General features: G+C 36.4%; 1 protein-coding gene across 5 annotated transcripts in view; it reads right to left on the bottom strand.

Moving 5' to 3' along the window:
- The window catches only part of LOC131029311 (peptidyl-prolyl cis-trans isomerase ppi1), a 148,418-nt gene extending 137,268 nt beyond the window's left edge, over positions 1–11,150 (bottom strand). For 4 of the 5 annotated variants that reach the window (XM_057959748.2, XM_057959749.2, XM_057959751.2 and 1 more), the window contains exons 1-2: positions 10,800–11,150; positions 8,793–8,833 (exon numbers count right to left, since the gene is read on the bottom strand). In XM_057959748.2, coding sequence (XP_057815731.2) covers positions 8,793–8,833; positions 10,800–10,944 — 186 coding nt within the window. In that variant the 5' untranslated portion in view covers positions 10,945–11,150. The remainder of the gene's footprint in view (positions 1–8,792; positions 8,834–10,799) is intronic. The other variant, XM_057959752.2, reaches the window with a different exon arrangement.
- Between the last annotated feature and the right edge of the window lie 1,476 nt (positions 11,151–12,626).

The following is a 12,626-nucleotide window of genomic DNA, read 5'->3' as shown; positions in this document are numbered from 1 at the left end:
TCGATTGCTGTAACATTATACTTATTAGGAGTAATCTCATTCCTGTCCTTGTCGACTCTGGATACTGCTAGGTGTAACGTCCTAGATCCTGATTCATCTCTTGTAACCTTGGAAAATTTCTTCGCCACTTTCTTCCCTATTGGCTTGTTTCTCTCGTTCAGAACTTCTTCAAGTTTCAGTGCAAGATCCATCTCTTCCTCCTGCTCTTTCCTCATTCTCTCTTTCAGCCAATCTGGAGCAACTGCTTGTTAATCCTGCATTCCTAGTTGTACCTGTTTTTGTGAAATTTCCTCAAAACTTCCTTAGCCTCCCATGTTTGTTTCATTGAAACAATCCTAGACTTATTCTAGATTCGAAGGGAGTTCCTGTCTTTGATTCTTCTACTAAATAGGCCTCTAAGAGGCACTAACACTGAGAATATCCTGTACTTGTGAAATGTCCCGATCATCCTCCTACGGCTGATTTCCTGTGACTTATTATATGAACACTTCAACGTCGTGCATGCTTGAGGAGCTAACAAGCAACTGTGCTTCTTCCATCCTTGGCCTCTTCAGCTATGTTTCTTCCTGCTAAACTTCCTTTCTTTTCCTTGCCTATGAATTCCCAGGAATGCTTTTCTCCTTCCCACGTCCTATTCTTTCCTATGAAATTTCCTCTTCTCCAACCTAGGCTCCTATGATCCTTCAGTTGCCTCGTCATGGGATTCCAAGAATCCCATCAGAATGTCAGTCAAGCGGGTATTCTTTGCTTTCAACTTTAAGATGTGTTGTTCAACCCAGTACCTAGTGAACTTCAAAACTAACCTGCTTGGGACATCTAAATCATCAACTTTTGGTTCTGACCAATTAGGCGCCTGAATTGGCTTATCCTTCTCCTTTTCATACTCCGACTGAACAGTATTCACATCCTCCTCTATTTGATCTGGAACTTGTATGACTTCACAAATTCTTATCAACTTAAGAGGCAACCTGGAAAACATCCTCCTTTTGATTTCAAAGTCATCCTTGGTGTTAGCCCAATAATCCTCTGTCGAATCTTGTGTTTGTGCCTTACGCCAGTAACCATCCTTATTTTGTCATAGGGATCAAAGAATGTCCTTGCGCTATAGGTGGTAGAATATTACTTCATCTAATAACTTCTTTGTTGCCGCCAATGATGGAACACATTTCTACATAATCCCCCACGACAATTTGAAATTTGAGCCCCAATTTCTTCTTCTTCTTCTGAACTTTGTCATAGGTGGTCGGTTGTCTAGTAATTTCTAATAGCCCCATCTTGTCCATTGGATATCTTGGAAGTTTATATGGCTGGGCAAAGAATCCTTGGATCCGGATGTAAGTAAATTTTGGAAATTGGATGTACCATGCCCCATACTTCTTTACTACATTGCTTGCTTCTTGAGACAACCTTGTGTGAAGTCCTCCTTGCAAGAATCTAGTAATATGCATAGTAAAGGTGTTGCTTGCTTTCTTGAAAGAAATAGGATCATATAAGTGTAATTGTGGATAGCACTCATGGACCTTCAGCTGCCCTAGACCGCATCCCATGGGTCCTTTGCCTGGTAACCCGCTAAATTTGCCCATTCTAGCCAAAAGGTGGACAACATACGAGCTCATGTAGAAAGATTGATGTTGCTTTAAATTCCTCAGCTACTCATCCAAGCGGTTGCTAATTATTTTTGCCCAATCTACCACCTTTATGCCTTCCATTACTTCTCCAATGAAGTAAAACATCCAATATTCAAATATGTAAGCCTATGGACATCCCATGACCCAGCTCATCATCATAACAAGGTAAGCATATTCTTGCTTGAAATCCATGCTAGTGAGCTACTTCGGCAACTTTCAAATGTGAGGTTTTGGCTTTTGCATCCATATTTTATTGATGATTCCAGTGCATCTCTCAACGCTAGAATCATAAATCAAGGTCGCCCTTTCTTTGGTCTTATACATCATGGACTGGAATGCAAGAATTCCAAAAGTTTCAACAATTGATTCAACAGTAAGATTTGCCAAGAGTTTTCCATCAAGTGCCAGAATCGCTCTTCTTTCAGCGTTGTAATGCTTTGCACATTCCATAATCAGCTCGAGGCACTAGATGGTAGGAGGGAAGCTGGCAGCTACTCCAATTCCACTTCTAACTATCTTTCTGGCAATAGCTGATGGAGGATGTCTGTCTATTCCAAATACTCTCTTTCTAAATTCTCCCAACTTGAAAGTTCCCAAGATGGTATTGTTGACTTCTCTCCATTTTGAAATGATTTTTGTCTTTGGGAGAAATCCTCTCTGCTCGTTCTTGCTCTGTGCGTATCAGGAAGTATTTGCCGCCTTGCTAGATTCTGCCATTCCTACAAAATACAATAATTAACATTAAATTCCTGACAAGAAAATTCTAGAAATCCATCGAGGGAACAATCCCATGCTATCAATTCCAGACTTGGAATAAATAAAACCCTCTGAAATAAGAACTTATAGATAATAATAAAAACTTCGCCCTAGCTCTTCTTCACTTTGCTCTTGCTTCAATTTCTCCAAAACTCATTGTGAAGAATAAATTCCAAATCCTTTCTTTAATAGAAGTCGTCCACTAAGTTGCTAAGTTGGCGAGGAGATAAATTTAGAAGTTGTAATTAATTCATTTCAATCATGCGTCAAGTTTCCTTAATGAGAAGGAGACAACTCGCCATTCCAGTGGACCCCACCGTCACTCTTGAGTTCAAAAATAGGAACTATTATAATTTTCCAAGTTATGCTTCTTTAATACGGAATATTCCTTTTGCATGTTGCCAACTCATCTTTTACAAGATTCTTTCCATCCTAGGTGTACAAGGGATATTTTGGAAGATTTTCTTGCCTTGGAAGAATTTTAACAATTTTTTCCATTTCTAAAGAAATCCTAAATGCCTGTCAATCTTGGAGAAAGAAAATTCCTTCCCTTGTGAAATTTTGCCTTGGAGGAATTTTGTGTATGATCATGTGTACTTTGTTTTGCAGGGAGAATTTCCTGACATTCAATCACTTTTTCCACATCCAAGGAATCTTGTCTTGTTTGGAGTCCAAAGGAAGAGAAATCTCAACACTTAGTCAATTTTTCAATTTCCTAGAATTCTTCATTACTTGCGCGCATTTGACTAGCAAAGGAGGAATTTGTATTGGCAGGAACAATCCTCCATGACTATGAGTTTGCGCCATCCCTCTATCCTTGAGCACAATTAGAGTGAAGTGGAGGAATTTCCTAGAAATGGAAAATTCCTCCTTGTCTTGGTTTTGGCACCTTTCATCTTCCTTGAATGCATTTTGGATGAGGTGGAGGAATTTTGTGAAAGTGGAAAATTCCTCCTTGACCTATGTTTTGCGCCCTCCACTTGACTTAAAGAGCATTTGGGAGGTAGTGGAGGAATTTCTTCCTCAAGGAAGAATCCTCCTTAACATGAAATTTGTGCCCACCACCTTGCCTTGAGCGCCATTGAGGGGTAGAGGAGGAATTTTGAGGAATTTGGAAAATCCTCCTTGTCTGTTTGGATTTTGCACCCAGAAATAGACTTTTCATGCCTTGTCATCTTGGGAAAGAATTCTAGACTCTACCTGTTTTTCAACTTTTTTCGGATTTACAACTTGGATATTCAAGAATGTTCTGTCGTCAATGCCTTGCCAGTTGCTAAAGATAGACCTGCCAAAAATAGACTTACTAAAAATAGTAAGTTCTTCCCATCATCGAATTAGGGCAAATCAGGGCACAAGAACATTGACTAGAAATAGACTTACTAAAAATAAACACTGCTAAAAATAGTAAGTTTGTTTAAACACAAAATTAGGCCAATCCGGGATGCAGTGGAACTTACTAAAAATAGTAAGTCCTCAGAATTCACTCAAATTGCACTGGTAGCTTCCTTGAAGGGCTTTCACTTCATTGCTTCATTCAAATTTCTCAAAACCCTAAGCTATTGACCTCATCTCTAAGTCTGAAAGGTAAAAACCCTAAAATACACAATACAAGCTTCTAGACTTAGCCAAATTTCTCCAAAACACTTGGGGACCTGAGGAGATTGAAGAAATTGCTGCCAAACTACCCAAAACACCACAACCAAAAGACCAAGTGGACCAAAAATGTAGGGCGTCCCCATTTGGAATAGGATGATGTGTGATTAGGTCACAACAAGTCCCATTGTAGGAGCCACTTACATCTAACAATTCCAATGATAGTAGTAATTCACAACATTTCCATTTGATGATGACACCAATTACTAAGCTCATTGTTCAATGCAGCTTTGATTTTCTTGTTTTTTCATTCTAAGTTTGTACTTTGTATTGGATCAATAGATTGTCATTGTGAATTCAGAATTTCACATTTACTATTAGTCTGTTTGTATTAATCATAATCATTATGATTATGTCATTCAATGTTGGATCATGGATCAAATTTTCAAGTTACTTCTAGAAATTTTAACTTTCTTAGTTTGTTTAAATATTTTGCCCCTATTTTAATATTCAAATATTATTTTTTATATATATTTTAATAGCCATTCCCCACTGTTCCCGAAACTCAGAAAATATTTCATTCTCCTGAAACCTGTCCCCATCCCCAAAATTCAGATAAACATTGAATATTATGTTATATTATAGGGTTATACCTTCGACACTGAGACATAACTGCTTAAAATGTTGCCATTAGTGTTGTTGCTTGCCAATACCTACCTTCCATGAGCCAAAAATATATTGATCCTTCTCAGTTTTCCCCAAGTGACCCACGTTCCTGTAAGAGCAACCCTCAAATAGTAGAGATAAGGGAATGAAACTTCTAAAATGGATCTACTATTGCCTCCTCCACACTCAAATTGTAGAAATAATTGGTAAAACTAATATAACTGAGAAGATAGCTGAGGAAATAATTGCTATAAGAAATACCATGATGTGGCAAAGCATGCATAAAATTGCTCAAACAATTGGCATTAATTTTGATACATTGATGTCAACTGACACATTTCTTCTTAATGAAGAAATGATTGAGATGGATGCAAACATAAAGATTTAAGAATTTTAAAATCTAGAATTTACTAAAGGATGTGCTCATTTGATTGTTTGTCCATGACAAGATTCTGTGTCTGATCTGCAACAAATTCAAAATTGAGATTCCTAAGGACATTGGATACCCCCATCTATGTCCTCTTATTTCAGATGATGAATATGTAAGGCAAGGACGGGATTCAGGTTGAAAGCTCCTCTAATGAGGAGAAAAAGGGTCATTTCCCAAATTTTGTCTTTTGAGGTGGTAGCTTAAGCATGGCAGTCGGTCTATACTCTATAGTATATAGTACATACATCTGTACATGCTGTGGTTCTCTGTTATATAGAGTTTATAGTCTTTCTTTTTATATGGGATTTATTCTCCTTTTCGTGGTATAGAAGAATCTATGTTCTTGAACACTCTGAGGCCTAACATGATAGAATACAGAGGGAGGCTATTTGAATCTGCTTGAATTCTGTCAGCTTTCTATTCTATGAACAGATTTAGGATTGATTCGCTACTTCCATCGATCTCTAAGCAGATTCAAAATCATATATGTGTTGAGATTCTTGAGAATGAATCGATATTCCTGCCACAATAGAAAAAAACCCAAGCGCAACCACTGACACCCCCACTTTCCCTCCGTCCACTACCTGATTTCATTTCTATAGCAGGGTAGGCCCACTGACTTTGCTTAAATTTCCACCTGCTGCCCTCGTCTCCCAAGTTGCATTACCATTCAAAATATTCTCTCAGAGCCTATCTATAATGGGGGATCCATATATCTATAGGGCCAGGGTATGCCATGATTACTTGTTTATTCCTATTACACCATGATTGCTTTCTATTCCCACAGTGGTAGATCTGAACCTGCTTTAGTATTCCCTGTTCCCTGCTTGACTTCCCAATTACAGATACTGTCCAGGATTATAAAGAGAAAAGCCTCCCCCTTCTTTGTACTGTTATCACTCCAAATTTCTTGAGGTTGCTATAGAAAATTTTACTGCTCACTCCAAATATTTTGAGGTTGTTATAGAGAATTTTACTGTTATCGCTCCAAATTTCTGTTATTGAGCCTACTTATGATGCTACCTAATGATTAATAAAACAATTTCACACAATTTCAGACTATACTGTCAGTAGTTGCCAGGCAATTCAGTACCCCTGGGATACTCCATATTGCTTTGAAAGGAACGTTGTAATGCAGTCTGTTTCTCTACGATCTCAATGCATTTCAGAGTAAATAGATGATTTGCAGCTCAAGAAGTTTGATTCTCTCTCCGTTTGGAAAGGTAAATGTTTCAGTTTCAAAAATGATGGCTAAATCCTCACATTTGTGTTGTCCCAATTGCCCTCGGTTCATAAACTCTCTACCATATTCTTGATGGAAGCTTTTCTGTGAGATTCAATAGGCAGAATTAAAGACTTTGCTGTAGAATCTTTTATCTATAACTAGTTATGAAAAGATGTATAAGAATTATATTTCAAATGAAACTTTGGCAAATTAATAATATTAAATATAGCAAAATTGCAAATACTAAATACTAAGATTTCTTGACTACTAAATAAAACTTGACAAACGAAATTGCCAAATTGGAGATTTCTATTATAGTGAAAATATGATTTATAATCATGATTCATCATTGGCTTATTACTTGCTTAGAATTAGTTTGATTGGTCTTTGGGGGCAACACAAAAACGAGGTTGAGGGTAGCACCCCTAGCAGGGGTCTACGTAAGAGAGAGAGATGTAGAGATAGGTTTAGATCTTGGGGGAAAGAGATGAAAGTGAGATAGAGCAAAAGAATACTGATAAGAGATTGCTGATTACTGAAATTTGACTAAGTCTAAAAAATTTTAAATCTTCTAAAACCTAGAATCTGCATTATAACTCCTAGAGATCCAAAACCACTCTCAAACATCCTACCAATATATACATGAAATATAACTTTACGCTAGGTTGCCGATTCGAAGTCGGGTTCAAGTTCGGGTTCGAAGAACCAGTACACCAGTATAGCCAAATTTTGAAAGGGGTTTGGGTTCGTTTTGGGTTCCTTAGTACAAAAACATGTGTTATATATATATAAAAATGAATTAAGATCAGAATGTCACATAATATCATATGAACAACAAAAACACCATAAAGTATAAACTTTTAATCATAGCATCATATACTTCAAGTTCAACATCAAAGTATTAAAATGATAATATCAAGTTCAAGTATCATTGTTTCAAAATTCAACTTGCAACAATTGGAACTTTATACTAAATTTACTTCAAATAGTTTAAATCATCTAATCTTCTTCTTCTTCTTCTTCTTCTTCTTTTCTTCTTCTTCTTCAACGACATTAGTTGATTCACCAATACTGCCAAGGCCAATGGGATCAGCTGCACCAATAACATTCTCGATGTCCAAGTCCTCCAATGAAGTAACTACAAGCTGAGAAGTGGAAGCATCCAAGTCCGTATGCTCTGCATTCCCACATCTTTGAATCCCCTTCTTTGTATTCATTCAGCTTGTGTGAAAGGACACGCAAGTCGGAATGCACATATACTAAGTTCTCCACTATTTTTTATTGCAACCTATTGCGCTTTACCAATCGATCAAGCTTCACAATCAATCTTCCAACTCCCTCTTGCTCAACCAAACTTTTGTTCAATCACCTATTTGCTCCAGCTCAAGAGAAAACAATCTATTTACACACCAAATGAGACATGAAACCCAGCATAAGTTATTATAAAAGGACTTTTTAGGGTTTTGGATGTCAAAAAATTATTAAATTTGCAACAACAAAAAAAGTGCTTTTTAGCAGACTTTTCCACTTGGTTCACTCATGGTCTGTCAGAATTCAGCTTGGTCCGCCCGGATTTGAACCTGGTCCGACCAGTTCAAACCTGGCCCTGTGGACACGGACCCATAGGCGAACCGGACTTGGACCAGGACCCAGGTGGAACCATACCAGGACCAGGGGCCTAAACCAGCAAACCAGACATCCTAGACTTTAAGTATAAGTCACATTGACTTATACTTAAATGTTATATTTCATGTATATATATCTAATGAAGAGAATGAGATTGGCTTGAAGACAAGGGTGCCATTTTCACAATTTTTCCACCGTTCTTGCTTAGGATTCGAATTTCTAAGTTGGGGTTATGGGAGACTCCTATATGTCCCCAAGACTCTCGTGGGACACGTAGACATCTCCAAGGAATCTTGGAGACGCTAAGACATCTCTGCGTCTCTGGCGGCGCATATGCGGCAGTGACTCGAGATGCCACATCCCTGTCCCCACATCCCAAAGACGTGGGGTTCGGGGAGGGGGGGAGGCACATCCCCATGGAACACTGCTAAAAATTCTTCATAGAAGTTAATAAAGAAAAATTAGTTGTGGTGACACATATCTCAAACATATTTGAATTAAGATTCATGTTGCTTAGTAGTTTTAAATTATATGAACTCTGCAATAATTAAGTGTCTATTCACTTCATACAATTAGAGAGTAAGATCAACTTCCTATCCAGTTTCAAACAATACTACAATAGACATCCAAGAGATACAAAATGCTAACAACCCACACCTAGATAGTATCGATCCATTTCTACAATATAGATTAATTCATTTATTCAATTTAATTTGTTTATTGGGTGCACTTCAGGTCCATGCATACTTGCATTTACTCACTCTTTACAAGCGACAAATACTGTAATACGTTTCATATCTCAGTAGACACTGATCCTCGAGATGGTCATTTAAATCATAGCCTTTTTTATATTGTAAATAATTCATACCCCATAACGAGTTGAAAACACCAACACCTCTGAACGAGTCACTGCAGTACAATTTGAAACACATGGAATCAGCATCAGATGAAGATCTCATTTAATTTGGCTAGAGAATCCCTATGAGAGATGACATTCTAATGCTACCCAATGCTCCATAACTTCTGATTCTGTTTAAAGAAGCTTCCCACTAGATAACATAAATGATAGGATCAGTGAAAAATAAAATATGAACAATAAAAAGAAATTACACACAAATATATTTTTTTACTTCAAACTGATTTATTCAGTTACAATAACAAATGATTCTAAAGGAGGATCCATCCAAATTTGGTCAGAATTATTAGCGTTTGACCTTATAAGAATTCTTGTGAAATCAAATTCCACAGATCATGGCATTACGTGATTCTTTAAAGGTTATCCATTGTAGTAATGACACCTCAATCTTGACCACATATGCTTCAGATATGGATGTAAAGAATAATCTATTCTGTGAATTTGAACTTCCATCCCTCTAATTTGTTAAAATTATAGAGTTGACAAATTGATAGAATGCATTCACATGGAGTATCATACCAATGGGCATTACGGGCAGAATAATTGTAAGTAAGATAATGTCCTTGATGCTTTATACTAACATTTTATTCAGTTAATTAGACAGACATAAATTATTAACCTCTGCAGTATAAATTAAGCGTGAAGATATTTATTTTGGCAGGAATCAATTGTCAGTAATCTATCACCAAACAGGACAAAAGCACGGGGAAATAGAAAAACTACAGCTAAAATAACAGAAATGATGCTTATGAAAGTCTAATAGCATCTAAGGGGGATGAAATAAAATGCTTAATGCATTGCGTTCTCATCATGAACACCAAAGTTCAAATCTCCGAAGTGGGGCATGTAAGGTGAAATTCTAAGAGGTGACTCTTGACTTTCCATTATTTGGCTTCTAGTAGTAATTTATAAGCTGTTGCCCTTAAGAAGCTAAGTAGTTGTATCAGTTGACTGGGACGCTCATTTGAGTTATATTTATAGACTATCAGAAATATTTATTTTTTAAAAGTCTAAAAGCCTATATGTGTAGACAAAGATTTATGAAAAGAGATTCAAGTGGTTGTCGAGTAATGATAAAAAGACGCATTCAGGGAGTGACTCGAGATTAAAAACTCACGTCGCAATAAGGCAACCCACAACAGGGTAGGTGTAAATAACAAATCCAGGACTGGGACCTGTTGATCCTTCGAACCAATCTGGGCCCAAATATGTTCCCAGTTATCCTTAAACACTACCCCGCACTTGTGCACTAAGGTGCTAGACAATTAAAGTTCAGTTGTAATGTTATATAAACTATCAAGGACACAATCTGCCTCTTACACTACTGAAATTCAATTGATAATATTGTACATATCAGTGCTTAGCTTGCAGAATTAGGTTAACCATTATTTCCTGTCTTTCATTTGTTGAGTATAAGGCAAATGGGGGGATGGGGGATGTGAGCAAAAGGAAAAATGTTCTTTCCCTTGTGACCTGCAGATAATAATTATGTTGCTTTTAATAATATGGAGAAGAAAAGGCCCTAAATTTAATGGTACCTAACCACTATAAAATGATTTTCCATAAATTATCCGCACCTACTTTGACCTATTAATGAGCATGCTTAAGAACAAAGGGTGATGAAGAAATCATTAAAGAAAAACACTCATTCACAATCGCATAGTCAAGCATTTCCAGCAAATCTATATACTAATAATAACCCCCCAAGTGGATAAATAATCTCGAAGTGATATTACATGGATTCAACTAAAATGTATACAACCCGCAACCAAAATTCGTATTATCTTTAAAACCCACATGTTTTTGTGAGAATAGAAACCAAGCCTAGCCTTCCCTTCCCAAACCCTTCAGAGAAATATCAGTTGAAATGGACAATTATTACACCAGACCAGAATTTAAAACTGCATAATATTGATAACTTTCAAAATTCAAATATAATTCTAATAATGCTCGACACACCTGGATTTTGTTGATTGGGTTTGAAAGGACCCTCAGAGTAGCCCTCAAATGCTGTGTTTCGCGAGAACGTTGCCGAAGCATTTAACAAAAATTGAATGGCCAAAATGCTAAAAATCGATACTATTTTTTTATTTATAGGATTCATTATATCTGCTAGTACGTATGATTTCTATTGCGTTTACGTTATGATGGCCAGTTTACAGTAAGGTCTAGATTCATTATAGAAAGCTCGAAAGAGCTTGGAGTGCATACACCGTCCGTTCAGCAGTTATTTCAGCCTCTTCGGAGAATTTTCAGTTTTTAAACAAACCGTTCGCAGCCGTTGTGCAAAGTTGCCTTTGATGTGTTCTCTTTGACTATAATTATGTGTAGAAAAAAGAACAGTGTGACAAAGTAAATAGACAAATAAATAAATCATTGTTGTATTATTAATGTTTTTAATGACTTAATGTGAAATTTGCATATTCATGTTAATGTTAACCAATGAATGACTTCATATTCTTTTGATCTCCTATTATTAATATTTTGCTCAAACAACTAGTATATGTTGTCAACCTTCAAACTATTTTTCAGATATCTTAATAAGGCGTGCATTCCATACAAAAGTGGCGTTCTGTTCTATTACCTCCTTATTGTAAAATATGCAAACTCTTTCTTCCCAAGTTTCCTTGGATATTTTTCACCTACCAATCTCACGCCTAAGATGATGCGATCACATCATGAATTGTGCAACTAATGACCTCACTTTCCTTTTAATAGCTTCATTTAAACATGCTTTTGACCATGATCCTTAGCTCTCTTTGATGTCATATGCTTTTTTCTATCCAGTCTGTTTTGTCCACATGGCATTTCTAAATTTTTCAATCACATAACGTTTTATTATCATTGTTTTACATTCAAAAAGGATGTGATAATTTAATCATATGTTAACAAGTGTCACGTGGCAAATCTTAATATATATTTAAAAATTAGAAAAAAAAAAAAAGTATTAATAGTAAATAAATGAAAATTAATTATTAACTAATTTAATATTCAATAATTTAAAATTATATCTCAATAATAAATATTAATTATAAATACATAATAAATTTATTAACATGTAATAAATATGTTATATAGGAAAGTTCTACTAATCTCCAAGGCAAATAGAATAAATTGGTGTGTGGCAAAGGCGCAATTATACTATGAAGCTTGCATACCAAATATTGAACTAGAGACATGAATCAAAGGATTGGCCTATCAAATTGTGTCGAAATAAGGCAGTCCTCCCTAAAGCCAGGGCCTTCGCATGGACGGTTATGCATAAGCGAATACTTACAAGCGACAAATTACATTCAGTTAGAATTGTTGGACCAAATTGTTGTCCAATGTGTAAATCAATTGAGGAGAGCACAATACATCTTTTGCTTGGTTGTGAGGTAGATTTACAATGTTGGAATTGATTAATGGAGAAGTCGCAATGGCATGGAGCAAGACAAGGAGACCTATATAACTCCCTAAAGGCTAGTTGAGCTTGATAGCTACATCATTTTGGAAAAACATCTAGATTGTTTCCCCTTCAATTTTTCTATGGCCACTATGGAAAGAGTGCAATAAGTGTATATTCCAAGGGGAGGAGAGGTCACTAGAGCATATCATATCTAGCATTGAGGCTAGTATAGTGAAAGTTTTGAATGTTTGTGCCCCACATCAAAGGAAGCTTGTCTTCATAAAGTCATTAAAAGAATTGAAAATTCTAAAGCACTATGTTAACTCTACTCTCCACTCAGAGGATAGGTGGAAGGTTCAAGATGGATATGCCCTCCTAGTGGTCGCCTGAAGCTAAAT

This window comes from Cryptomeria japonica, chromosome 10 (genome assembly GCF_030272615.1).
Source record: "Cryptomeria japonica chromosome 10, Sugi_1.0, whole genome shotgun sequence".
NCBI lineage: Eukaryota > Viridiplantae > Streptophyta > Pinopsida > Cupressales > Cupressaceae > Cryptomeria > Cryptomeria japonica.
The sequence above is the reverse complement of the archived record's forward strand: the minus strand, read 5'-3'. Positions and strand labels throughout refer to the sequence as shown.